The sequence below is a fragment of the Canis lupus genome, chromosome 1 (genome assembly GCF_048164855.1).
Source record: "Canis lupus baileyi chromosome 1, mCanLup2.hap1, whole genome shotgun sequence".
NCBI classification, from domain to species: domain Eukaryota; kingdom Metazoa; phylum Chordata; class Mammalia; order Carnivora; family Canidae; genus Canis; species Canis lupus.
In genome coordinates this window covers 67251208-67276904 of record NC_132838.1, presented here as the reverse complement: position 1 = coordinate 67276904, position 25697 = coordinate 67251208, and the positions used below count along the sequence as shown (strand labels likewise).

At 37.8% G+C, this 25697-nt stretch overlaps 1 protein-coding gene across 1 annotated transcript in view; it reads left to right on the top strand.

The window, feature by feature from the left end:
• The window catches only part of THEMIS (thymocyte selection associated), a 182785-nt gene extending 171799 nt beyond the window's left edge, over positions 1–10986 (top strand). Inside the window, exon 6 of the mRNA XM_072833538.1 lies at positions 9344–10986. Within this exon, the coding sequence (XP_072689639.1) occupies positions 9344–9375 (32 nt within the window). The 3' untranslated portion in view covers positions 9376–10986. The remainder of the gene's footprint in view (positions 1–9343) is intronic.
• The last annotated feature ends 14711 nt before the right edge of the window (positions 10987–25697 follow it).

Sequence of the window (25697 nt, the reverse complement as noted above, 5' to 3'; positions counted from 1 at the left end):
GAGGAAGCAGAACCAGGGGTGAGGTGGCTTCCTTCAACTGAGAGCAAAGCCATTTGGGATCCGGAGATGGTCGGTCAGTTTTGAAGAGGCTCTGGCTATTGCATAGGGCACTCATTAATTGCAGAGATTGCTTCTGGTGACCTGACTGGCTAAACTGGGATTTCCTCATCATGTGTCTCTTCTCAGCCAGAAAGGACAATCTTGTAAATATGCCTATTTGGTTTTGCCCTACATGACTGTTGTCTACCGAGCAAATTTTATAGCCTCCTGAAGAAAGTTATCTAATGGGATTTCCTTTCTTTGGACATTTCAGCTATGTCCTTCTAAGTCTTCCTCCATCTTTTTTTTTTTTTAATTTCTAATTTCCCTTTTTATTTTTTTTTTAATTTTTATTTATTTATGATAGTCACACAGAGAGAGAGAGAGAGGCAGAGACACAGGCAGAGGGAGAAGCAGGCTCCATGCACGGGGAGCCCGACATGGGATTCGACCCCAGGTCTCCAGGATCGCGCCCTGGGCCAAAGGCAGGCGCCAAACCGCTGCGCCACCCAGGGATCCCTTCCTCCATCTTTAGATTAAATTCATACCGTGACTCATCCTCCATAAATTCAACCTGTCGAGTAGTGAGAAGAGCCCGAGGCCAGAAAACAAAAAACAGGTACCCTAAGGTCTAGACCCAGCTCACCACACTGAGAGGTCTCGCCCTTCACAGGCCACTTCATTTTCCTGAGTTATTATGCTTTCCTCACCAAAATAGGAAGTCTACCAAGTAATCTTTGTGCCCTGTCAGTTCTGAAAGCATGAGAGTCTGGCCTCTTCTGATAACATCAAGCAATGCAACTGCTGATCATCTTTAAGCAAAACTCACATAGAAGTGATTCACCGCATGTAGGAACCTACATATTGCACTAAATTCAACAAGGGAGAGAAAACAAGCTCCATGGAAAAACTCATCACCGAGGTCAAAGTAGGAGCTACAAATGAAGAACGGATCTATAGGGAAATCAAGAAATTTTTAAGATTTTATTTATTTATTTGAAAGAGAAAGTGTGAGCAGGGAGAGGGGCCGAGGGAGAGGAAGAGGAAGGTAATCTCAGGCAGATTCAGTGCTCAGAGCAGAGCCCCACTTGGGGCTCCATCCCATGACCCTGAGATCACGACCTGAGCCAAAGTCATGAGTCGGATGCTTAACCGACTGAGCCACTCAGATGCCCCAAGGAATTTTTATACTGAGTTTTCTTTTAAGCTTAATATTTAATCTAAACTTCAGATTTTCCTTATATTATTATTACGAGAAATAGAACATGAGGTGGTTCTCTATCAGAACTACTTAGAGAATTAGACAACATTGGTGCTCTGTCTTAAAGACCTTGACTGGCGACTGACGGGATGCACGCCATCAAGAGACACGTTCTTCACGTATCATAGAACATGTTCCTGTTTCTCAATTTTAATAAAGGAACACTCCAATAATTCAGCATTCTTGTAAGTTGTGTGTAATTCCAGGCACGACAATGACTTTTACTCCGAAGCCTGGAGAACAGGTTGTATATAAAATATTGGGTCACTCCAACCTGGTCATCAGAAAATCTGGACTATCATTCATCCTCCCATTTAACACCAGGGAGGTTTTTCATTAAAACAAACAAAACAACGACTCTGGTAGAAGTTCTTTCCCATTTCCAGGGAATACTATCTCAGTTTGGAAGTACTGACAGCCTAAAGTGAAATGTTCTAAGATCGCTCTTCATTTTATAGCAACCTATTTCCCTCTTCTTGGAAGGTTTAAATGTTTAAGAACATGCTGGAAGGAGAACCCACAGTCCTTTCATTCTTTCAACAGTTTCGAAATACCAGGCAGTTGTGTGAGGGCTGACAGCCTTGCCCCTCTTCTTCCCTGTAGATTAATTTATTTCCTGCAGTGCTTGCTCTTCACGGAAAATCTGACTCGTCAGCCTTCGCCAATGGGAGATCTCATCAGCAGAATGTTAATTATAAAAGCAAAATCATCTACCATGTTGAAAGGGAAAAGCAGTTCTCCAGGCAAAGCAACCTGTTTCTTTTCTTGTCTCCTCACTCCTTCTCCCCTCAGCCTGTGGCTGGACGGGGGCACCAAGGCCCGGGGAAGCCTCCTGCAGGACGGGGAGGCACAGAGGGAAGCAGGCAGGCTTTGCACCCAGGCAGACCCAGGCCTGAACTCTTATTTCAAAGAGTGTCACATTTTCCTGTGATTTTGTTTCTTTATCTGTAAAATGAGAATTAAAATACCTGCCTCACATGAAATTGTGTAATGAGACTGGCACAGAGCAGACACTAAAAACGTTATTATTACAGAGTCAATCAACAGCTTTTGTTCAGCACCGTATTGATGGCGGTGGCATCATATTAACCGCGTCTCATGTGGGCTTACTGAGGAATCAGTTAGAAATTTGAAGAAATATGTTTTCCAGCAGTTAGGAGTCAGGAGTGTTAAACCAAGATGGATTATTGAGGTAGCCTGTTTGAAGTCCTAGCTTCCTCTCCATTTCCTTTTCCTGCTCCCTCCACTCATATAGTTTTCATAATGTTCACTAAACACTTGGAAACTTATCATTTTTTTCACCAAAAAATTCTTTTTTTAAGGTTTTATTTATTTATTCATGAGAGACACAGAGAGAGAGGCAGAGACACAGGCAGCAGGAGAAGCGGGTTCCCTGCAGGGAGCCTGATGCGGGACTCGATCCCGGGACCCCGGGGTCACGACCTGAGCAGAGGGTAGATGCTCAACCACTGGGCCCCCAGGTGTCCCTCCCCAATAAATTCTTTAGATAACCCAAAGGCTGTTTGCTAGTAGTTTTAGTTCTATCTACTAGAACTTGACACTGCATTTGGGTTCTATTTTCAAAAAATATTTTCTCTGAAATAAAAACTATCAATTTCTATTTGATTCAGTCTCAGAAATAAAATTTGGATGAATCAAACCTTGAGACAAAGAAGAGGGATGCCTGGGTGGTTCAGGCATTGAGCACCTGCCTTTGGCTCAGGGCGTGACCCCAGAGTCCCAGGATTGAGTCCCTCATTGCACTCCCTGCATGGAGCCTGCTTCTCCCTCTGCCTGTGTCTCTGCCCCTCTCTCTTTCTGCATCTCTCATGAATAAATAAATAAATAAAATCCTTTAAAAATATATAAAAGACAAAGAAGATAATAGAGTGCCAGTAAGTAGCGATGAAGTTGAGAAATACTAAGTGAAAAATCAAAGTCAAATTTTTAAGCCCAGAATGATCACGATTTTTGTACTATGATTATGATTAAGAGATCTGTTCAAGTAAATTAATTTTTTTCTTGTTTCCCCCATGTTTTTTATGATTTGAGTGTGAGACAACAGAGAGAGAGAGCAATCAAAGCATCAGATGATCAAATTTAGAAAAGATATGTTATGGTGCAAACTCATATAATAACTGAGACCTAAACCACAGGGTTGCTTACAAGCAGAAGTGAGCTGCGTGTGTGGTGTGCAGCTTACAATAGATGGTTTTCTTTCTTTCTTTCTTTCTTTCTTTCTTTCTTTCTTTCTTTCTTTCTTTCTTTCTTCTTCTTTCTCCTTTTTTTGAGCTTTTTTTTATTGGTGTTCAGTTTGCCAACATATAGCATAACCCCCAGTGCTCATCCCGTCAAGTGCCCCCCTCAGTGCCCGTCACCCAGTCACCCCCATCCCCCCCACCTCCCCTTCCACCACCCCTTGTTCGTTTCCCAAAGTCAGGAGTCTCTCATGTTCTGTCTCCCTCTCTGATATTTCCCACTCATTTTCTCTCCTTTCCCCTTTATTCCCTTTCACTATTTTTTATATTCCCCAAATGAATGAGACCATATAATGTTTGTCCTTCTCCGATTGACTTATTTCACTCAGCATCATACCCTCCAGTTCCATCCACGTCGAAGCAAATGGTGGGTGGTTTTCTTTCATAGGACAAAATAATACTGTTCTCCTGACTGAGGACAGTATGTTAACTTGTGTAGAACAGAGAACTGCATCTGTACGGTAACCTCCGCCTCTGACTGTTACGGAATCGTGCACAGATCATGGATTGATCCCTTTTAATGGTAAACGCAATTTTAAACTCAAGTTTACTTCTAAATAATAAGCTTTGGAGTCTCTCCCTAATTCCCTATTTACCCTCATAAATAACCTTCAATCTTATCATTTTAAGCTTCCTTTCTCCTTTCTCCTAATCTTTTTTCTGGTTGTCAGGTGAGAATCTTGCTTGTATCCGTTATTCCAAACCAATTCTGGTTCTCATTTTTTTAAAGAAACCTGTCTTTATTCTGACCAATGAACAAAGCAAAGGAAAAAGGAACAGATGACAATAGCTTTCAAAACTTATTGCAGTGATTCTCTAACTTCTTGTATATAAAAAAAAGTCACTTCATGAGCGTGTTAAAAATACATTTTCTTGGAATCTGCTCTCTAGAGCAAAATGGGCAAACTGGCAACAAGAGAGTCTGTCCCCATTGCCTGTTTTTCACGTCCACGAGCTAAGAATATTTTTTTCATTTTTTAAAATTTGAAAAAGATAAAGAAAACAATCTTTTCTGACACATGAAAATTACATGAAATTCAAACTTCAGGGTCCTATAAAGTTGACTTGCAACAAAAGCCACACTCATTCATTTAATGTTACCTATGACGGCTCTCATATTGTCTAAGCAGAGTGGAGTGGTTTTGACAGAGACTATATGCAAAGCCTAAAATAGGGCTCTTTCAAATAGGGCTCTTATCATCGGGCTCTTTAGAATAAAAGTCTTCTAACCTCTGCTCTAAACAGTCTGATTTGGTAGCTCTCAGATAGAAACTAGGAATCAACTTTGACATGTTTTTTTGCAAGACTATGAGGCAGTTTGCAGGAACTATGAACAACTTTCTCTTCCCACTCATCACACTGTCACACCCGCTCTATCAGCAAATCTTGTTGGTTTTATCCTCAAGCAATGTATAGAACATGACTTTTTTTTTTTTTTTAACATGTTTACTGTTGTCAACTTAATCCAAGTCATCATCGTTTCTTGTTTGGATTCTTGTACTGGCTTCCTATCCGGTCAGTCTGCTCCTGCCCTTGCTTCATACCATTCATTCTCAACACAACAGCCAAGGAGAATGTGTGAAAACCTTAGTTCATGTAACTCCTTTCCTCCAAACCCTCCAATGATCTCTCTACTCCTCATCCTTTCTCACCTCTCAGCTACGTTGGCTTCCAGCTGTTTCTCCTACACTCCCCACGCACTCTATCCTCAACACCTACACAGACTGTGTTCTCCAAGTGGTGTATCTTCCCCTAGAGAATGACGTGACTTCCAGCTTCGTCTTCCATAGGTCTTTCCTTAGCCACCACCTTCTTAGTGATACCTTCTGTTGAGACTTCATTTAAAATTTTAACCTTCCTGTTTGGGGCTACCTGTCTCCCTTATGTCTTCCAACATGCTGTACACTTTGCTTCTTTACTTTGATTAGGGATCACCTTTCCCACCTGAAGGCACCATGGAGGCAGGGATTTCTATCAGGTTGCTCTATCCTTAGATTCTAGAAGAGTGCCTGGCTGGTGGTAGGTTCTCGATAAATATTTCTTTACCAAAGAAATGAGCACCAGTCTCCCAGTTTGTACTTGACAGATAGTACATGACAACTATCAAGCATTTCTTGTGTGTAGAAACAGTTGCCAGGAGTAGGAATATAAGACCCGCCTCTGGAAAGGGGTGCAATGTGATGAGAGGAAGAATAAAGCAGCTATTTCAATCTCTCCAATGACTTAATTACAAAAGGCCTTAAGGGAAGGAGAGGAGAGGATGGGTACAGATGTGAGAGTGGGTACATGGATGAAAATCCAGTTGAAAATGTACAGAAGAGATTCCAGGAAACCGCATTTCACAATCGAGCTGTTCCCTGCCAGAGGTGGATATGCTCACTGCAGGTTCTACTGTTCATCAACCGGTTGGGGAGTTTGAAGAGACTGGATCCCCAAGTTCAGGAAAGGGAAAGTGAGCGGGGTATGACTAGTGGTGGTTCAAATTCACTCTTTAGGAAGCATCAGTATTAGAAGGGAATGTAAAGCAATTTTAGATAGACTTGAACTGGATTCCTATAAAGTAAGAGGAAATGGAGGTTTTCCTCTCACCTTAATCTTCTCATTCAAAAAACTCATCCGATTTTACGTATGTAAAGCTTTATTTTGTGGATTGAATAGTAAGCTATTTTTACAAGGATGTCAATTTTAACCACTAAAGGATACTTTTTAGAGAGAAAAACAAAACCAAACTGCATTGTTTATCTGTTCTCCTGCGGATGGAGTGTTTGACTAGGTCTCCAAGGGGTGTGTGAGATGCTACGCCCCTCAGTTAATTTGATCGTTTGAGTAAATGTGAATTCAGAAGCAATCAGTGAATATTCAGTTCAATGTAAGAAACATCACCTCCATATTAAGTTTGTGACATTTCCGAAAGGAATGGTTGATGAATGCCAAAAGAGTTGAAGCTTTTAAAGCATTTTCAATTTTAAAATCTAAATTATTGTCAGAAAAATCAGTTCCTACACATTTTGAGATTCTTAAAAGGTAACACCACAAAGAACTCAATTCCTATTCTATGTGAAATCCATTCTGTCAACTCCAACCGGCCACAAGAACACAGGTGTTATTTGGGGACTTCTTACACTGGCTGGAAAATTGGGCCAGATCAGGCAAGGAAAGGCAACTTCTAAGGTCCCTTCCAAAACTACGATTATTTAAATCCTATTATTTTATAGTGAGATAATCTGATTATTCTAATGCCCTCACCTCCCATTTTCCTGCTTAACTATGTCCTACCTTAAATCAGTTTATTGACAAGGGAGAGTGAGACTAATAACTGTCAAGATGACAGATTGAACTTTCAGACTACAGGCTTATAATAGTTTTATGTGAACATGAGATGACAGTAACAGGTAATATTTCTGTAGCAGTTTCCATTGTACAAAGCACTTGCAGGGCCATTATTTCGTTTGATATTTCCTCAACTCTGTGATTCAGTTATTACTATCACAACTCATTTCATGATAGAGAAGTGGAACTGAGATGTTCCTCCAGACATACGGCCTGGAAGTCTTAGAATCAAGAATCAGACCCAGTTCTTCAGAGTCCCTTTCTCTCTACTACAATATCTCGATGTCATTTGCCCTCACCCCCTTCTCCCCCCATGGAAAACGATCCTGTGAGGGAGAAATAATGTTGTTAGCCCTTTCTACAGATAAAGTCACAAAGATGGTAGGTGATAGAAGTGGGAATTAAATCTGGGCGTACTGCCTAAAAAGCCTGTGTTCTTTCATCTATAATGTATATTCAACAGTGGGTGGTCTTTTTGTTGTTTGTGATGTGAGGAAGACCTAAAAATATAAAGGCAGCAGTTGGGGCTAAACGGATAATGAGAGAGGATGAAATCAAGAAAAGCACGGAATCCAGGCTTTCTATCATTAGGCCACTGACTAGCCCACCCCACCCCACCCCACCCCGCACCCCCAACCCCCAGCCCCACTTAGCTAGCTCTAAGAGATGTTGATACAGGAATGAAAATTGAGACCTCCAGGGAAATTAACGCAATGTATGGGGAAACCCCACGTCTTTCTGCTTCGACATCTCTTGTCTTCCTTCCCAGTTAGTCTGCAAGTTCCTCAGAGGTCACAACACTCTCTTTTGTCTTTGTATCTCACACATATAATAAAAATAGCTAACAGTTGGTAAGACAGTAAAGCTCTTTAGTGTTAAATGTAAAACTCTTTATATCTATTGGCTCATGTAATCCTCATCATAAGCCTGTAAAATAGGAAGTATTACCCCTTACCTTCTCTTCTTTTTAAAGATAAGGAAATGGGGTGCATAAAGGTTAGGTAACTTCCTTAAGGTTACAGAGCTAGTATGTAGCAGAGAAGGAAGGAAAGGAGGGAGGGGAGGCTGTGTGGGAGAGGAAAAAGAGGAGAAAGGAGGGGAGTGGGAGGGATAGAAAGAAGAAAAAACAAAAGGAAAAAGAGAGAAAGGGAAGGAGGAAAAAAGGAAGGAAGAAAAGAAGGGGGAAAAGGAAGGAAGGAAGGAAGGAAGGAAGGAAGGAAGGAAGGAAGGAAGGGAAGGAAAGGAAGGAAGGAAGGAAGGAAGGAAGGAAGGAAGGAAGGGAAGGAAAGGAAGGAAAGGAAGGAAAGGAAGGAAAGGAAGGAAGGAAGGAAGGAAGGAAGGAAGGAAGGAAGGAAGGAAGTCATAGGCTAGTGAGAACTCAATGTCAAGAGCCTCCAAGTGTTCCTCTTCAGGCCACGTGGTAGCCATTCAGAGACCACGTATGGGGGAGCAAGAGAGGACGGCTTTTCTACACCTCTTGACCCTTATAGTGCGTGCTGTCAGGAATTTTTCAGCAACCCCCCCTCCACCCACCATGCTTCCACAAAGCCAAATGGAAAGGAATGAGGTGTCCTGCTTGAACACAGACTGAAGTCCTACTTGCAGTGCAGCTCGCTTTATTTGAGGCTTTGACATGAGGCTATTCTATATTCAGGTCAAATCCGCACATGCTCATTAGAAGCTGTAGGTCATTCTGCTTAGGCTCAAAACCTGTTGCTTTTCCTTCGGTTTAATTTATAGATATTCTTTTCCTCCTCTGCAGTCTTTACAACGCCAGCAGGTTTGGGCTCCTTTTTGCAGGCATAGGGTCACAGCTGAGGTGTTGGGTCTGCGATCAGACACTTTGAGGGCACAATCAAGCTTCAGTCTCTTACTCGCTGTGTGATTGCTGGGCAAGTCTCTTCACTGCGAATTCAGTTGTTTACCTTTCACTGCCTGTGTTCTAGAGTTTTTAGAAAGAGATACTAAAATGCAAAGAAAAACATTTTGTAAATTGAGAAACACTTTACAGATTTAAGACAGGTATTTCTTAAATACCTGTCTTGAACATGAGAGACTCTTAACTCTAGGAAACGAACAAGGGGTGGTGGAAGGGGAGGTGGGTGGGGAGACGGGGTGACTAGGTGATGGCCCTGAGGGGGGCACTGGACGGGATGAGCACTGGGGGCTACACTATATGTTGGCAAATCAAACTCCAGTAAAAAAATATACAAAAAAAAAAGAAGAAATACCTGTCTTATTCTTAAAGAATTTATATTTCTTCCTTGTTTTGTTTTGTTTTGTTTTGTTTTTTGTGCGTGTGTTTGCCTCCTCTTGTTGTGCCCCCAATTATTTTTCAAAAAACATACACGCATGCGAGTGTACTATAAACGGTATTTGAAAGCACATGGTTTTCTTTCCTGCTATTTCCAATACACATTTCTGATGAACTCCTCTGTTTTTTCTTTACTTATAGAAATCTCCAAAAGCAAAAAACATCAAAAATAATGAGATGCGACTGAAGCGAGCTGGGCAGTGAACATAAATGTTGCAATGGAAAAGTAAGCTTCGCCTTCAAGCTGAAAACAATTCCCCAACAGACCTCAGTAGAAACTGGCCACTGCAGAGGAGGGGAAAAACCAACCTTGAAAGTTTTAACAGATAATACTTAACGGAAAACTATGATATGGAATTCACATGGTCTGTTCCTTTGTGCCCAAATTTGTATATATATTTTTTTGTTACTTAGGACATATTTATTTAATGTGCATACTTCTTGTGGTTCTTGTTTCCTCTTCCAACCATGAAGCAATTGAACAGTAATTTTATATTTCAGTTCCTGAGTAATAACCAGTTGGAAATAGGATGAAAGCTCACCAAATATTTTCAGTTTTTCAGAATTTGTTTTGCCGTTTTGCTAGAATTGTCATCATGCCTGCTAAAAATAACTTTAAAAAATAATTATATCTGAGAGTGATTTAAAATACCCCACTTTCTTATCGGATTGCCTTGGGGCTGTGAAAACGAGTTTGACTTCACATTTTCAGTTTGTCTGTAAATAAGTGTTTGAGGCTTAACAGCCAAAGGGACCCTGAGTCACAGGGATTTTCTAGAACTTTCTCCCCTGCACCCTAACAACCAGAGTTCATGAGGGAAATATCACCAAAGATCTGACAATATGCTGTAGTATTTTATGTACTGTATACCAGATAACCCTTTAGACCAATGCTTGTCAGGATTATGGGAAAATCATCTCATTTATGTATCACTATGTATTAAGTATGCAGGGACAATATTATTTTGCCTCTAGCAAAATGAAGAGAGAGAGGAGTTACCTTGTTAGTTACACAGGAATTTAATGGCAAGCTTTGGGCTTTGATCATAGGTCATATCTGTACAAAACACTGTTGGCTAATCTTCCATTTCATAATTATATTAGATATAAAAATTATTCATTGGTCTGGTACCAAAGAATTTCTAAAGACAACAAATCATGAAACATCTTTTCAACAGAAACTAAAAAGCCTACAGTAAGAGATCTTTCTCAAAATGTTTATATTCTGACAGTTTACATCCTCTTACCTTTTTTTCTTTTTAGGCAGAAATGAATCCTGATTTCCAAAACCCTAAAGAGTGTTTAGTGACTTGATGCGATGCTATAGTTTGTTATTTACAACTTCAGAAATTTTCTGAGATGGTTTCACCTTTACTTCTCTTGCTGGCTTGTGTCTATAACAAGAACTTTTCAAAGCTTATGTCCTCACATTTAATTATTGAATTCCATAGAGAATCCTCTCCTGATTCAGCAATGTTGGCAAACTCCTGAAACTCACAGGCCAGTTTTCTATTTTTCAAACAACTGTGAATAATTAGTGGTTTTTATTTGTTACTTTTAGTAAGCCCAGTTCTTTGATTGGAAAATCAAGAGAATGCATGTCTTAGTTTGGTTGGAAACCCTCGGGGTCTTTCTCGTGGACGTCATATATAAACACCCCAAACTTAATACAAATCCTTTTAGGTACTTTGCTTTCCAGCTCTCTTGCTATTGAAAGGTGTTCATCAACTTCACTCATCTGTGGAAGATTTTTAGAAGGTTCAAAATAAATTTTCTAATTTTCACTTGTTTGTGTGTGTGTGTGTGTGTTCTTTATTAATGTCCAACTATGGAATAATTCTCTTCTCATAAAAAACTAAGTTAAAATTCTTGAACTGCAATTGAAATCAGTTCTTCACTATCAAGAAGAAGGCCACACGTGCTAAAGAAGCCAAGAGAAGAGAGATACTGTCCTCCTGCCCTTCTGCCACAAGCAGGGACCTGTAATGCTGTACACAATGACCAAAGTTCACAGAATGGTGAGGCTGTAGAGATAGCTGCCAAGATTCCCAATTATTAATGTTGCCTTCCTCCTAACTGAATCAGGCAAGTAGTTTTGGAAGGGGATGGAAAGGAGTGAGAAATGGACAAAGGAAAATGTTCTTTTTTTGGAGATGTGTTCAGCTCTTATAATCAGGACTTTAATATACAAAGTGTGTGTTTTAAGATCAAAGTCCACAATAATGACACTTCCGGATGTCTATCCAAAGGCTTAAGACACATGTACTTCTAAAAGGAAGGGGATATATAAAATTCATGGGAATATATCCTGATAGGCTGGAATACTAAAAACTGAATCTAATAGAATGAAAGTGTAAAAATATTTCCACAATTTTACCACTTGTACTGCTTCGATTTGTACTAACCCTTCCCCTATTCTCCCTGCCAATCAATCTACTCTTAATGAAGTAGCCATCACGATCTCATTAAAACATGTATTATTTCACGCCACACTGCTTCCCACTTCACTCAAGAGTAAAAGCCAAAATTCCTAAAATGATCTACAAAGTCCTACATTATTTATTGCTGTCACCTCTCTGGCCTCTTCTCTTCTCACTCATTGAGCTCGAGTCATGCTGGCCTCCCCACTGCTCATCAAACACGCCAGGGTGGTCTTGCTTCAAGGCCTTTGCATTTTCTTTCTCTGGGAATGTTTTTTGCTCAGATATCCACACAGGTCACTCCCTCAGGTTCTGGGAGAATGCTCAACCAGAACACACTACCTCAAATCATAACCTCAACTCTACCTGGTTCTTCCTAACTCCTTCCACATTTTATTTTATTTTTCTCCTTAATAATTGATTCTACCTAACATACTATAAATCCTCAAATCCTGGAGGGGGGGCACTGGTTTATGCCAATACAGCTGGGATATGATTTGTTTTATGTGCTCTATATTGGTCAGAAGAAAGAGAAGAAGGGACTCAAGCGATTCATCTCAGCTCTTTCGACTAGACTAGCTCTTTCTCCACAGGCCAAGGGACCACTGCTATGCTTCCAAGGGCCACTATATATGTCTGTTTTGATTATAAATTGAGAAATGAGGTAACGGCCACTGGTACTGTCTATGGAACCAGTAGACTTACCGTGAGATAAACTTGGCCCAAAGGCTCTGTGTATTACTTGACCTATTTTATGAGAGGATCAATTTAAGCACTCTGTGCATGACTGTTATGGTTGTTTATTACATATTCTATCATTAGGGTTCTGAAGCCTCAAAAAGAATGGGAGTTAGCTACATACCCCATGGGTGACTGGAAACATACTTGTACTGAGGGGCAGTCAAGCCTCTTTGTCTTCTCTATTCTGATGTGACTGACACTCTTATCACCTTTTTGTCATTTTTTAGAGCAATGCAATGATTGGGCACATGAGATGCTGCACTTGGATGTCTGAAGCTTCCAGGGTTATCTTCCCTGCATAGTGCTCCAATCTGCTTTCTTCCCTTTATTAAAGCTAAATGAGCTTAATGCTGGGTGAGCTTATTGTGTCTGGCGTATTTGATTGACAACCTGAACGTGAAACTCATTTTAGGGGTCTTTTCCTTGCAAGAGGACAAAGGAAACAAAAATATTTTTAAAAAAAAATAATAATTAAAAAAAAGTTAGGCACAACAGAAGAGATTGTTGATGAGATGGTAAACCTTAAGTTCTCATTTAGCATCAAAGAAAGACAATAAAATATATAAATGAGATGTTAAAAGAGGTTGAGATGAATTTAAGAAGACCTAGCATTTATCTAATTAAATCAGGAGAAATGAAGAGAGTTGTGCAAGGCTGAGCTGAGGCAATATTCGGAGATGATATGTGAGAATTTTCTAGAATTGATAAATGATTCTAATTTTCAGATTTTAAAAGTATAGCTTATCTCAAGAAAGATTAAAAAAAAGTAATTTCCCAACACATCATATGATAGTGAAATTTGAGAAGATGAATACAAAGATAAGGCTAGGGCAATAATTGGGAAAACACTAGACTTTTCTAAGGTCAAAACAGAAGCTAGAAGCTGGGGTTCTGGGGGGGAAATTTTCAAGAACTTTGAACCAAATGAAATAATTTTAAAAAAGAAGAATAAAGGCTTTCACAGATAACCAAAAACAGGATTTGCAGTAACTTGGGCCGCCTGGGTGGCTCCATGGTTGGGCGTCTGCATTTGGTTCAGGGCTTGATCCCTGCCTGGGGATGATCCCCTGCATCCGGCTCCCCACAGGGAGTCTGCTTCTCCCTCCATCTGTGAATCTGCCTCTCTCCCTCTGTGTCTCTCGTGAATACATAAAATAAAATAAAATAAAATAAAATAAAATAAAATAAAATAAAAATAAAACAAAATAAAATCTTAAAAAAAAAGGATTTGCCGTAACTTGAATTCTCAGTACAAAACTGCATAAAGGATGTACTCCAAAAAAGAAAATACATCCAGAAATAAAGATCTAAGAATCAAGAAGGAATGGTATATTAAAAGAGAATTTACAGAATGGGAGAAGATTTTTGCCATATATACATCCAACACAAGAATTATATCCAGAACATATAAATAGCTCCTACAAACCATTAAGTAAAATGCAGACAACCTAATTTTAAGAGAAGAAAAGGACTTAAGCAGGCATTTCATATACAAGGATATCCAAACGGATAATGAGCATATGTAAATGTGCTCAAAATCACAGCAGTCTTTAGGGAAATGCAAATTAAAGCCACAATGACATATACCATTACAAATCCACCAGATGGCTAAAATGTAAAAAAAACAACAACAAAAAAAAATAATAAGTTTTGAAAAAAGTGTGGAGCAATCAGATCTCACACTTATTGCTGATGGGAGTTTAATCTGATACATTTATTTTGGCAAATCACAGAACCTCCTCAAACAAAGCCTAGCCTGACCTGTGACCCAGAATTTCCACTCTTAGGTGTAAACCCAGCAATACTGACACATTCGCTCACCAATGAGACCTGCACAGAGATGTTCGTACCAGCCTGGCTCATAATAGCTCCAAACTGGAAACGATCCATGCCCACGAGCTGTAGAGCAGACAAATTGTGGAAATTGAGGCAGCAACGATGATACCGCAACAGCATGAAGATATTGGAAAGCCATGATGCTGAATGGTAGAAGTCAGACACCAAAATGGCATAAGCTGGGGGCGCCTGGGGGGCTCAGTGGGTGAAGCATCTGACTCTTGATCTCGGCTCAGGTCGTGACTTGAAGTTGGTTAGACCAGGCCCCGCACTGGGCTCTGCGCTGGGCACGGAACCTGCTTTAGACTCTCCCTCCTGTACCTCTGAGAAAAATACTATATGCTGTATGATTCCATTTATGTTCATTTTAAGAACAGGCAATACCATTTTGTTAAATAGGAGGAAGTATGCAGCATTGGAGTTGGGAGTGACTGCGAGGGGTACAGGAGAACTTCCCAGGGGCACCAGAAAGGTTACAAATCTTCATCTATGGTCTGGGTACTTGGGCATACACATAGGCACAAGGTCATCCAGCTTTACATGGAGCAGTGGTGCATTTCACTCATGTGTGTGATCAAACAAGAACATGATGAGAATAAGTTTCAGAATAGTACTTACCCCCGGGGTAAAAGTTGAGGAGGGATTGGGATGGGAATCTAAGGGCCTTCAAATATATTGGTAATGTTCTATTTCTTATGCCTGTTGGTGGGTCTGTGGATGTTTTTTTTATTCTTTATATGTATGTATATGGCATGTATATAATATCATATGTTATATGTCTATGTTTTTACATATATGAAATATTTCATGACGAATATAAGAAAACTTATATAAGGAAAACACTGCTATTTGATTTGGCCAACAGAGGAAGTACACAGTCAGCAAACCTCCTTCCAAGTAGACATTAAAATTCCCCGTGAGCACTTTATTTTATCATATGTAACGTAAGGAGGCACATATGTTTGCTCCGCTTTTGCTCGACTACTCTGTGAGTAGGCATATACTTTTATCTTGCTGGAACGCATTTTTCCCTTGGGATAATCTCATAAATATTTTCATGTATTCATCCCACATACTAATAAAAGATAAGAAACACATTCTCTTCAGCATGGTTCTTAAAATGCCCCCAAATCTTTTTGTTAAAAATAAAAATGCCTTCTACATTGTATGTCAAATTCTTATCTCATGCAGTATTCAAAAGCAAAAGCTGAACTCTTTAGTCAGTGTTATCAAGGTATTTAATAAATACGATATTTATACCTTTTTGGGCATCACCCTGATATTTAATTGATCTGATTTGATTTCCTTTTGTGTATCCTAAGGAAACCTCAAGCTTGGGTTGAATGCTTACAACGCATGTTAAGATAATGAAGGATTCTGATTTCTAAGTTAGAGGTTCATAGTGAAATAGTAACAGAAATGTTTTAAGTGGTCATATCCTTGACTAGAGTAATTGGAGCTATTGGAGGAGAATGGCCGAATCATTTCTCATCTCATTACATGGAAACAATTGCCTGATGATAATTTCAACTGGACTATCAGTTTTTACATCTAAAGTATAAAAAGGTAAAAGGTAGCCATATATTTTTTCTCCTTTAGATTCTAGAAGTCTAAAATATTAATTCACTTACAAAATGTTTCCCTTAGGAGAGTGAGAATTAGACCATATATTTTGCTTTATGTTACTTGTTGATTTTTGTCATTGTGGTTTGTGTTTGAGTAATTGAATTATTTCATTTTGGTATGTGTATAGAAAGATATACTCAAAATACTACTATGTCCTATTCTCACAACAAAGTCATGGGGAAGGGAAATTTTTAACATAGGTTTACCGTCTTGGAATAACTTGATAACCCAGGACTGGTAACCCATAAAACATGGAAATTAGAGGTGAAGGTAGACTTCAAATAAATCTATATACCCAGGACTGTTAAAGTAGGGAATAAATAAAACCACTAACCAGGTGCTTTCAAGTTCCCTATAGACACTAATACTGGGAGTTTAAGCACAGGAAATTGGAATTTGTGGGAAATCTGGGAAATTTTCCAAATCATAAGTTTTTCTTATATTTTAAAATGGCAATTTATATGCTTGAAAATAATAATGCATGTCTATAATAATAAATAGTGAATCATTTTGTGTGACCGAGTTTTAATTTCAGAGGTTTTCAGTTCAACAATAAAGATATGATAATAAATACACAAGTTATTATTCTTAAGAGAAAATATATTGTGATAAAATGTAAAAATGATGTCTACCTGAAATAGATATTTGATTATTAGAAACAAAGCTAAAGAAGGGAACATTAACAAAATAAATGTTAAATAAAAATCATCAAAAATTAAATGATAATAACACAATTATTTATTATTTAACTCTTAAACGATTCCTAAAATCAAATTTTACAACACACAAGGCAGTAATTGTCCTCATCCATAATCTTGATCTTTGTTCAGAGACAAATTTTCCAGGCATAGAAAATGCTACATCGATGTTGGTTGAATTATTAAGATGAGTTATTAGGGTACATGTTGCTTCCTATTGACTCCATTTGAACAGTGAAAATATTTTGTCTGCTGGATTTTGGTCTTGCCATTGATATTGCTTAGGCTGTATTAGATTTTAGCTCAGATTCTGATTTCATGTCATGGTATTCAACATTTCTGTCTTCTTTTGTGCATTTCTTCTGTTAGCGTAGCTACAAAGAGCTACAGCTTAGAGCAAATATTTAATCCCTGGAAAGGCCAGGCAATGTTACTAAGACACTGTAATAGTCCAGACTCTGAGCGAGGTCAACAGTACTCCTCCACAGAATCATGTGGCAAAATTGACAACTAAAAGCTTTTTTGCTTATGAAACTTGATATTCCTGGAACATTATTCATCAATTTATATAAAATAAACTACACATATAAACTTCTTAATTTTATTTATTTATTTTTTTTTTTTTGGAAGAATGCCTCATCAGGAACAGCAATGAGAGCCACAAACACCCAACTACAATATAACAACAGCAATAAGAAAACATCAATATTAGATTTGGTCACTTCTCTCCTATATGCTCCTGTTCTGATTCATAGATACATCCTGCTTAAAATTTGACTCGGTTACGGCAAAACATAAGTTTAAATATAAGTTATGAAGAAGGAAAGAGAAGGCCTACGTTCTTCCCCTGATTTCTGCAAGTATAAAGCTTAATGGTATTTATTTCTCAAGATTATTTCAGATGTCTTGCTCAATCAATTCATTTCAGGATACCAACCATTTATTATGTCATTTCTACAGAGTGTATTTAAACCAATCATAAATGGGAATTTTAGTAAAATTTTTTAAATTTTATTTTTATACTAAATAATATGCCCAGAATTATAATCCATCTTTTAAAATACCCTAATTTATTTTCTCTAAATTAAATGAAAAATTTCCTCATTGGAAAAAAGGAATCTCAATTTTTATTTTTAAGTGTTTCTGTGACCAATTAGCTTCCTAGTCTAACAGCTGGCAGCTATGTTAATTACTTTTAATGATAAAATTACACTGATCTATTTAGCCATTCAATTAAGATAAAAAGTTTAACAATCTTTTAGATTTCATTAAGTACTTTTAATGATAAAATTATACTAATCTATTAGTCACATAATTAGGGTAAAAAAATCTAAAAATATTTTAGATTTCATTACCTATTTTTATTTTTCATTTATTTTTTATTACCTATTTTTATAAATTTTCTGGACAATAAGAATGGCATGGAACTTACAACATATTGTGTCAATAATCAATTAATTCTTGTCTTATAATACAAAAGCTCAGAATAAATTTTGAAAAATAATATTAAAATAAATTTATTTTAATATTTATCACCATTGAACAAGTACAAAGCAATACAATTTTAAAGTATATGCAAAGTAAATAACAGTAAAAAAACAAAGAAAAATGGAATATATTTTTGTATTTACTTACTTTTACAACAGCTTCGTAGAGATTTAAGTGACATACAATAAACTGCACATATTTACAATGGAAATTTTGATTAATTTGGACATATCTTTAAGCTCTAAAACCCTCACCTCAATAAACACAATTAACATACCCATAGTGCCAAAAAATTTCCTTGCATACCTTTACATTTGCTGCCCCTAGTTTTCTCTGTCCCTCCTTTCTGTCTTCTATCACTATAAGTCAATTTGTATATTCCAGTGAAAAAAATGGAGTCATAGAGTCTATACTTTTTTCTTTTACTTTTTTATTAGCATAATTATTTTGAGAGTCATACATGCTGTATTGCATATATTAATTGTTTAACCTTTATTTTACTGAGTAGCATTCCACTGTGTGGCTATACCACAAGTTGTTTATTCATTCACCTCCTAATGAATATTTAGATTAGTTCCAGTTTTTTGCTATTAAAAATAAAGCTACTAGGAACAATTGTCTACGAACCCTTTTGTGGATATGTGCTCCTATTTCTAATGCATAAATATCTAGGAATAAGATGTCTGGGTCATATGGTAGGTATATATTTAACTTTTTATGAAACTCTCAAAATAATTTTTCCAAAATTATTCTATGTTCATTTCAGTCAGCTGCATATGGGATTTCCAGTTGCTCCATATCATGATGTATGTTCAATCCTCTGTATGTGTGTGTCTTGCATGCTGCCACTATACACAATTTTCAGTTACCATGATTTAGTTAAATACACCAAATAATAACAGTCCCCTAACAACATGGTTAAAATTTTAGAATCACAGTAAGTGAGCTAAGTGTACAAAGTGCAAACAGGGCTGCCAGCTCTTCATTCTGCAAATCTCTACGTAAAGAACACACATGTACATATTGATCAGTGACTAATCACGTTACTTCTTTGAAAGTATGCTGGTGGCCGCTCACACACTGCACATCTGTTATTCCTTGTGTTCACACAGGACAGGACAGCAAAGCATGTAATCGTGCTGCTTCCTGGTCCCCCAGTGATAAACTCATCTGACACTTTAGAAAATTAGATAGTTCAAAATAGGTGTCAAAGGGGCCAACAAAAATGCATGTTCAGCAAAGAAATGAAAGACAGTAACACTGGCAGTGAAATTTGAGTGGGACATGAATGTAGTTGGGAACAGTAGGTTAGGGTGGGTGCCATCAGAGACTCTAAGCACGCAGCCAGGCAACCTGGTGAAGGCCACCCCAACAGCATGAAGGAGAACGAAGCGGAGGAGGTGGTGACTGCACAAGTCTGCATGTTAGAGGAACTCTCTGAGATATTTCACGACATTGAAAGGATGCGACACTGGAAGCCATCCAAACTTAGAAAGGAAAATGACAATTCACCAAGGTTTGCTCACTCTGTATTGTAAGAGACACCGGGAGAAGGAGGCAAGGACCGGCCACATGATTCTTTTACAAAGAAATACGACACCTTAATTCCCCACGTTCCCAATGCTTTCACTTACGGTGTATTAGACAAATATTAGTTTTGCTATTTTCATTTCCTTATACATTTATGACAGATAGTAAGTTGTTTGCATGCTTAGTCAAAATTTGCAAAGGTTATGGGACCATTTTAAAGGTTCTCATTGACTGTCAAGATCATTGCACAATCCCAGCTTACACAATCATTTTTATGGTTCCTTGCCACCATGCAAAGCAAGGACTGAGGATCTAAATTATGGAGGCATATAGTTCAACTTCGGCAATAAATACCTCACAGTGTCAAAAATAACTATGGGAGAGTGGTACAACTATATTAAATAGAAAGTGTTACCAAAATAAGAGATGAACGATTAATAACTCTTTGAGAATGATACCGTGGAAGGGAACATATAAGGCTGGACCGACTAATGTCCAGGAGTCCACAGCTCCTTCTCGCTGCACCAAAATCTCCTGCTTCCCAGTGACGATGTCTATTTCCCATTATTCTAAGGCCATAAAGAGTCATTACCCATGATGCATTACTACCTTCTAAGTGTGCCTGAAGTCCATGTACTTCTCTCCATCTCTTTCTTGCCTTTACACCCACTCCTCTCATCCCATCTTAGTTGGGCTAGTGCACCGCAGAGGTCAAACCTCTCCTCGGTCAGTTCTGCAAGACTCATTCAAGCAGACACCATCGTTCCTACCTCTTCCCTTCCACCAAATATAGTACATATGGTGCAATAACGTGTTTTCAGTGTTGTGAATACTTGTGAATATTTTCACTGGGTTCCTGGTAGTTAGGTCTTTGAATCTGCAGTGACACGTTGTAAAATACACAATACATGTTTTTTTAAATAGATGAAACTCTAATGCTGTATAAATTCAATGTAGTATGTTGCTTTTAACTTCAGATTTGTACCTTGAGCTTTCTCTTGTCTCGAGGGCCTAACATAATAGTTGAACAAAAGTGTGAAATGAAGAACTTTGTTCCCTGATGAATAAAAGTCAAACTCGACCAGTGGGGCATTGTTCAAGACAATGTGTGATCCTGGATTCATTTTTACAAGACATGTGAAAAAATGAGAGAACTAAAAAATTGTTGATATATTTAGAACATATTGCCCAGGGTATAAATTTAGTGTGTATATATGAAAATTTGATAAACACTGAGAGCATTGGTTTTGTTTGATTTTTTTTTTTAGTTTGAAAGCTAGTATGGCTTTATTGGAATCAGATTTTTAAAAAAGATTTAAGGCCAAATGAGTGCCAAAAATAAAATGGTTGTATGTTATAATAGAAATATTAAACTATAAATTTAACACACTGACAGATATTTAACAACTGTAAGCTTTTTACCTTCTGTATCTTAGATTTAAATAGATAAAGCAAGAGATTTTGCAGAAATGGTAATAGGAAATTCTACAATTATAATGGGAGATTTTTAATATACCAATCTCTATAGTAGAAGAAGCTGATTTTTTAAGAAACGTTTTTAAAAAATATTTCTTTTATTTATTTGACAAAGAGAGAGAACACAAGCAAGGGGAGAAGGAGACGGAGAAGCAGGCTCCCCACTGAGCAGGGAGCTCAAAGTGGGGTTGGACCCCAGGACTCTAGGATCATGACGTGAGCAGAAGGCAGACACTTAATGGACTGAACCACCCAGGTGTCCCTAAAAAAAGTTTTCATTAACTTGATGAAATGGACTTATTGAGAACATGTTCTTTGTGCAATTGTCTACATACTGGGTCATAAGGCAAATCTTTTAAAGGATTGAAATAATACAGAATGTGTTCATTGTACTAAGATTGAATAGAACTACCCTATGATCCAGCAATTGCACTAAGATTTTACCCAAAGAATACAAAAATACTAATTCAAAGGGTTTACATGCACCTCGATGTTTATGGCAGCACTGTCTACAACAGCATTGATTTTGAAGTCAGATTGAGCTGAATTCAAATCCACCTTTGTCACTTACTAGTTGCATGATCACAGGAGTGGGAGTCCATTTCTTTACCCATAAAATGGGGTGGGTGGCAAGAGCTATTGACATCTATCCCCAGAGTTGTCATGGAGATGAGGACTGACAGCAGATGCAGATAGGCACCACCCAGTGACTGGCACTTGAAATGTACACGGTCAACATTCGCCTCTTTTCTTCACTTCCGCTCTGTCTTTAGCTCGCAATTCTGCTTATGTTTTCAGTATCAATAACATATATATCAGCAATATTGGAAATAATCTTTTAGAGCATGAATTATGTTAGTAGCAATAATTTGTTTCCTGACACTCTTTAATTGCTATCCAACTTCTGATTTTTAATTGTAGATTGACCATGAAAAACACAAAAATATACTTTGGTGCCAAGTGATTATTAGCTATTATTATTTCTTTGTATGTGTATGAGCCCTCATTGGCGGATTATGTGTTATCCAGGATCGAAACCTGTTATTCCTATTACCTGATTTCCAACAGTTGAATAGAATAAACAATGATTTGAAATCTATGACATTTTTATCAGTTAAAATAATGGAGCATTATCTGCAGCAGGAATCTTAAAATATCAGTTTAATTTTTAGGGCTAACGTTAGCAAAATTAAGTCCAGTCTCCTGTGTTTAGCAAAGTTACCACCCTTCTAATGACAGGTAAAGCAGCTGAACACTCTTTAGCATTTCAATATTTTAAATTCTATAGCTCATATACCCAAAGTTATAAATAATGGTGTCTGTAGTGTATGTGTATACTATATATACATATGTATTAAAACTAATGCTTAGATTGAGGTTTACATTGTTTCCCATTTTTATTTTGTTATTTTATTTTTTTTAAAAGATTTATCTACTTATTTATTTTAGAGAGGTGGGGAGGGGCAGAAGGAGAGAGACAGAGAATCTCAAGCAGATTCCCTGCCCAGCGAGGAGGAGCACAACTCCTGAGGCTCAATCTCATGACCCCAAAATCATGGCCTGAGCTGAAACCAAGAGCCAGATGCTTAACTGAGTGAGCTACTCAGGTGCCCCTATTTAATTTTTTCTTATTTTAAAATATGATGCAAAAATTTATAATTTTATCTATAAATAAAATATCTTAGGAATTAACTAACTTTCTTTTTTTTTTCGAGGCAGTGTGTAATATTTCATTGAGCCTGGAGAGCTTTCGATACGGAAGAGGGAGTCCTGGTCAAGGGGCAGATGGCAGCCATGCAGGCCCTTGAGAACCATCATCAACAGCTGGACAGATAGCTGAGAGGAAGGGCAATTTACAGAGCTTGTGAAAACTGTTTCATTATTTTATTTTATTTTTATTTAATTCAAAATCCCTGCCCAAACTTCTGTCATGTGACTGGATGCTAAGCAACAATGGAAATGAAGAAGGGGTTGATTATAGAAATGACCACTAGATGTTGCTAGTCATCTAGTTTATAAATCTAAGCAGCTCTATTTTTCCAAAGCTTGCGTCTCCCTTTTCTGCACCAATATTTTTCTTTCTTTTTCTTTCTTTCTTTCTTTCTTTCTTTCTTTCTTTCTTTCTTTCTTTCTTTCTTTCTTTCTTTCTTTCTTCTTTCTTTCTTTCTTTCTTTCTTTCTTTCTTTCTTTCTTTCTTTCTTTCTTTCTTTTTTCTTCCTTCCTTCCTTCCTTCCTTCCTTCCTTCCTTCCTTCCTTCCTTTCTTTCTTTCTTTCTTTCTTTCTTTCTCTTTCTTTCTTTCCTTTTTATTGAAGTATAGTTGGCATACAATGTTATTTGAGCTTCGAGTGTACAGCATAGTGATTCGATAATCCTATACCTTATGCTTCTTCACAAATGTGTTCCAGACACAATATCTAATCCAATGCTAACTTTCAGTAAAATCGGAGCTTATAAAAAGCTAAAACTTGTACCCTTGTACCATCTCCAAGTTAAAAAATAATACTTTGCGCTCGCCACTCAATCTCTTTTAATTATATCTTAAAAGGTAATAACTAGTTTATACAACCTCAATCTGGAATATAGTGATGATTTCTATGAAGTTATTCTTAGCATAATTTTTAATTAATGGGTATAACCTGCCTCCTTCCATACCCATATTAATTTGGATACTTTTGCCTTGAGGATTACAAATGATTCAATAATAATGTTTTAAGTTGGTCCAACAGGAACTATTTATTCTGGAACTAGGCTAAATGAGTAACTTTCAAACTTTCAATTGCAGCGTGCTTCTGTATAACCCGGGAGCTGAGGAAGGCCTGGTATAGAACGTTAGGATTTGGGAAAAGGATTTGGGGCTATGTCTGAAATCCACAGACCTTGACGGGCAAAATTCTGGTAAAACTATTGTAATTATTGCTTCCACTGGTCAGGCAAGGATTTGCACTTGACTTCTTTCTATTCAACAGAAACAGAGGCAGCAAAAGTCATGAGCCCCAGGAAAGGAATAGAGAGGCTTCCTATTACCTCCAGGTCAGTGAAAGTCCAAGGGGTCTGCTGCCTGAAAACCCCACGGAAAGAGCAGGATGGGTGTAGGAAGGCCATGAAGATGCCCAGTACCATTGTTGCAGAAACACTAGATGACATCTCTAGAGCAAGTCACACTTCCTTTTATTAAATTATGTATCACAGTGATTTATATCTGTGATTGAACTCTTAATTCGTTACCAGTCCAGGCTGTACAATGTAAAATGTATCAAAGAATCTGGAGAACCTGTAAAATAAGGAGCTTTGTGGGGAAAACATAAATCAGACAACGCTGTCCTGTAGGGTAGCAAAGCCACTAAGAAGGGGTCTTTATCTCCAGTAATAAGAACCCACCGTGAGAGGTCTTTTAGGAGAACTTTTTTTTTTTTTTTTTATCAACGTTACAGGAATGAGTGTTGCAGTTCACAAAGAGGGACCAGCGTTTTGCTTGTTCAGCTTCATAATATTAAAATATTAAAGATAAGGTGGAAATAAATGTAGAGTGATTGACTTTTGTCTTACCTTCCCTAATTTTCGAGTTAGGATAATGAGATAGCATCTGCCATCAAATCAAGTACATGAGTTCACTCTGTAGAATAAATACTTTGGGAGACATTGGTGACTTAAGCTTCACTCTTTGAAAATATGAAATGAAATTGTCAGAATTTTAAATTTCTAAAGATTTTCTCATCGAATGTTTAATTTTTACTTATTTTTCCCCCACGTAATAATGCTCAGTATAACACAATACCAGGTAAAAGCAACGTTTAGAGCCATGACTAAACAATGCTGGAAACAGAGTCAAAAAGCAAAGAAGCTGAGGCAAAATTTCTGCTAGAATCCGGCAACCTTTCAAGGAGAAGTGTTTTACTAAAATCAAGGAGCATGTAGAATGTGAAGCATCCTTGAGAAAGAACTTGAATTCCTTCTTAAAAGTGTGACAGTTTTCAAGTGGCAATCCACCCAAAAGCTAACTTTTTCGATCCAAAGGACAGGATTCTTCAAGGGAGACTTTAAGTTAAAAAAATAAATAAGTAACTATTAAGGTGAGTGAATAGTGTTGCAACTGGGTAAATCCTTATGCCTGTGCTGTCGGCTGTCCAGCATGCACCAGGAGCTTTCCCTGCCCTTGTTTTTGCGTCCTATTATTTCTGACACTAATTTCCATGAGATGAAATCTTTTTTTTTAATTTTTTTTTCCATGAGATTAAATCCTATCCATCCTTTAAGACTGGGGATCTATGTCATCTTAAGGAGGCTTCCTTGTGCCCCCAGAGCTGAGTTAATCATCTCCTTTTCCTCCATACTCCTCACTCCCTAAGGACTATTTATTTACCTGTTTATTTTTCCCATAGAAGGTAAAAAAAAAAAAAAAAAAATCTTTTTCCTCCCACTCTTTCAAATTCTCGACTGCAACCCCTGTAACAAAAGACAGGAAAACAAAGGAAAAGCATGTGAATTTATTTTTTTTATTAATTTATTTGAGAGAGACAGAGACAAAGAGAGAGAAAGAGAGTGAGCAAGGGGAGGGGCAGAGGCAGGGGAGAGAGAGAGAGACTCTCCACCAGCCTCCCTGATGGAGGCTCAAACCTAAGAGCCTGAGATCATGATCTGAGCTGAAACTAAGAGTCCAAAGCTCAACTGACTGAGCCACC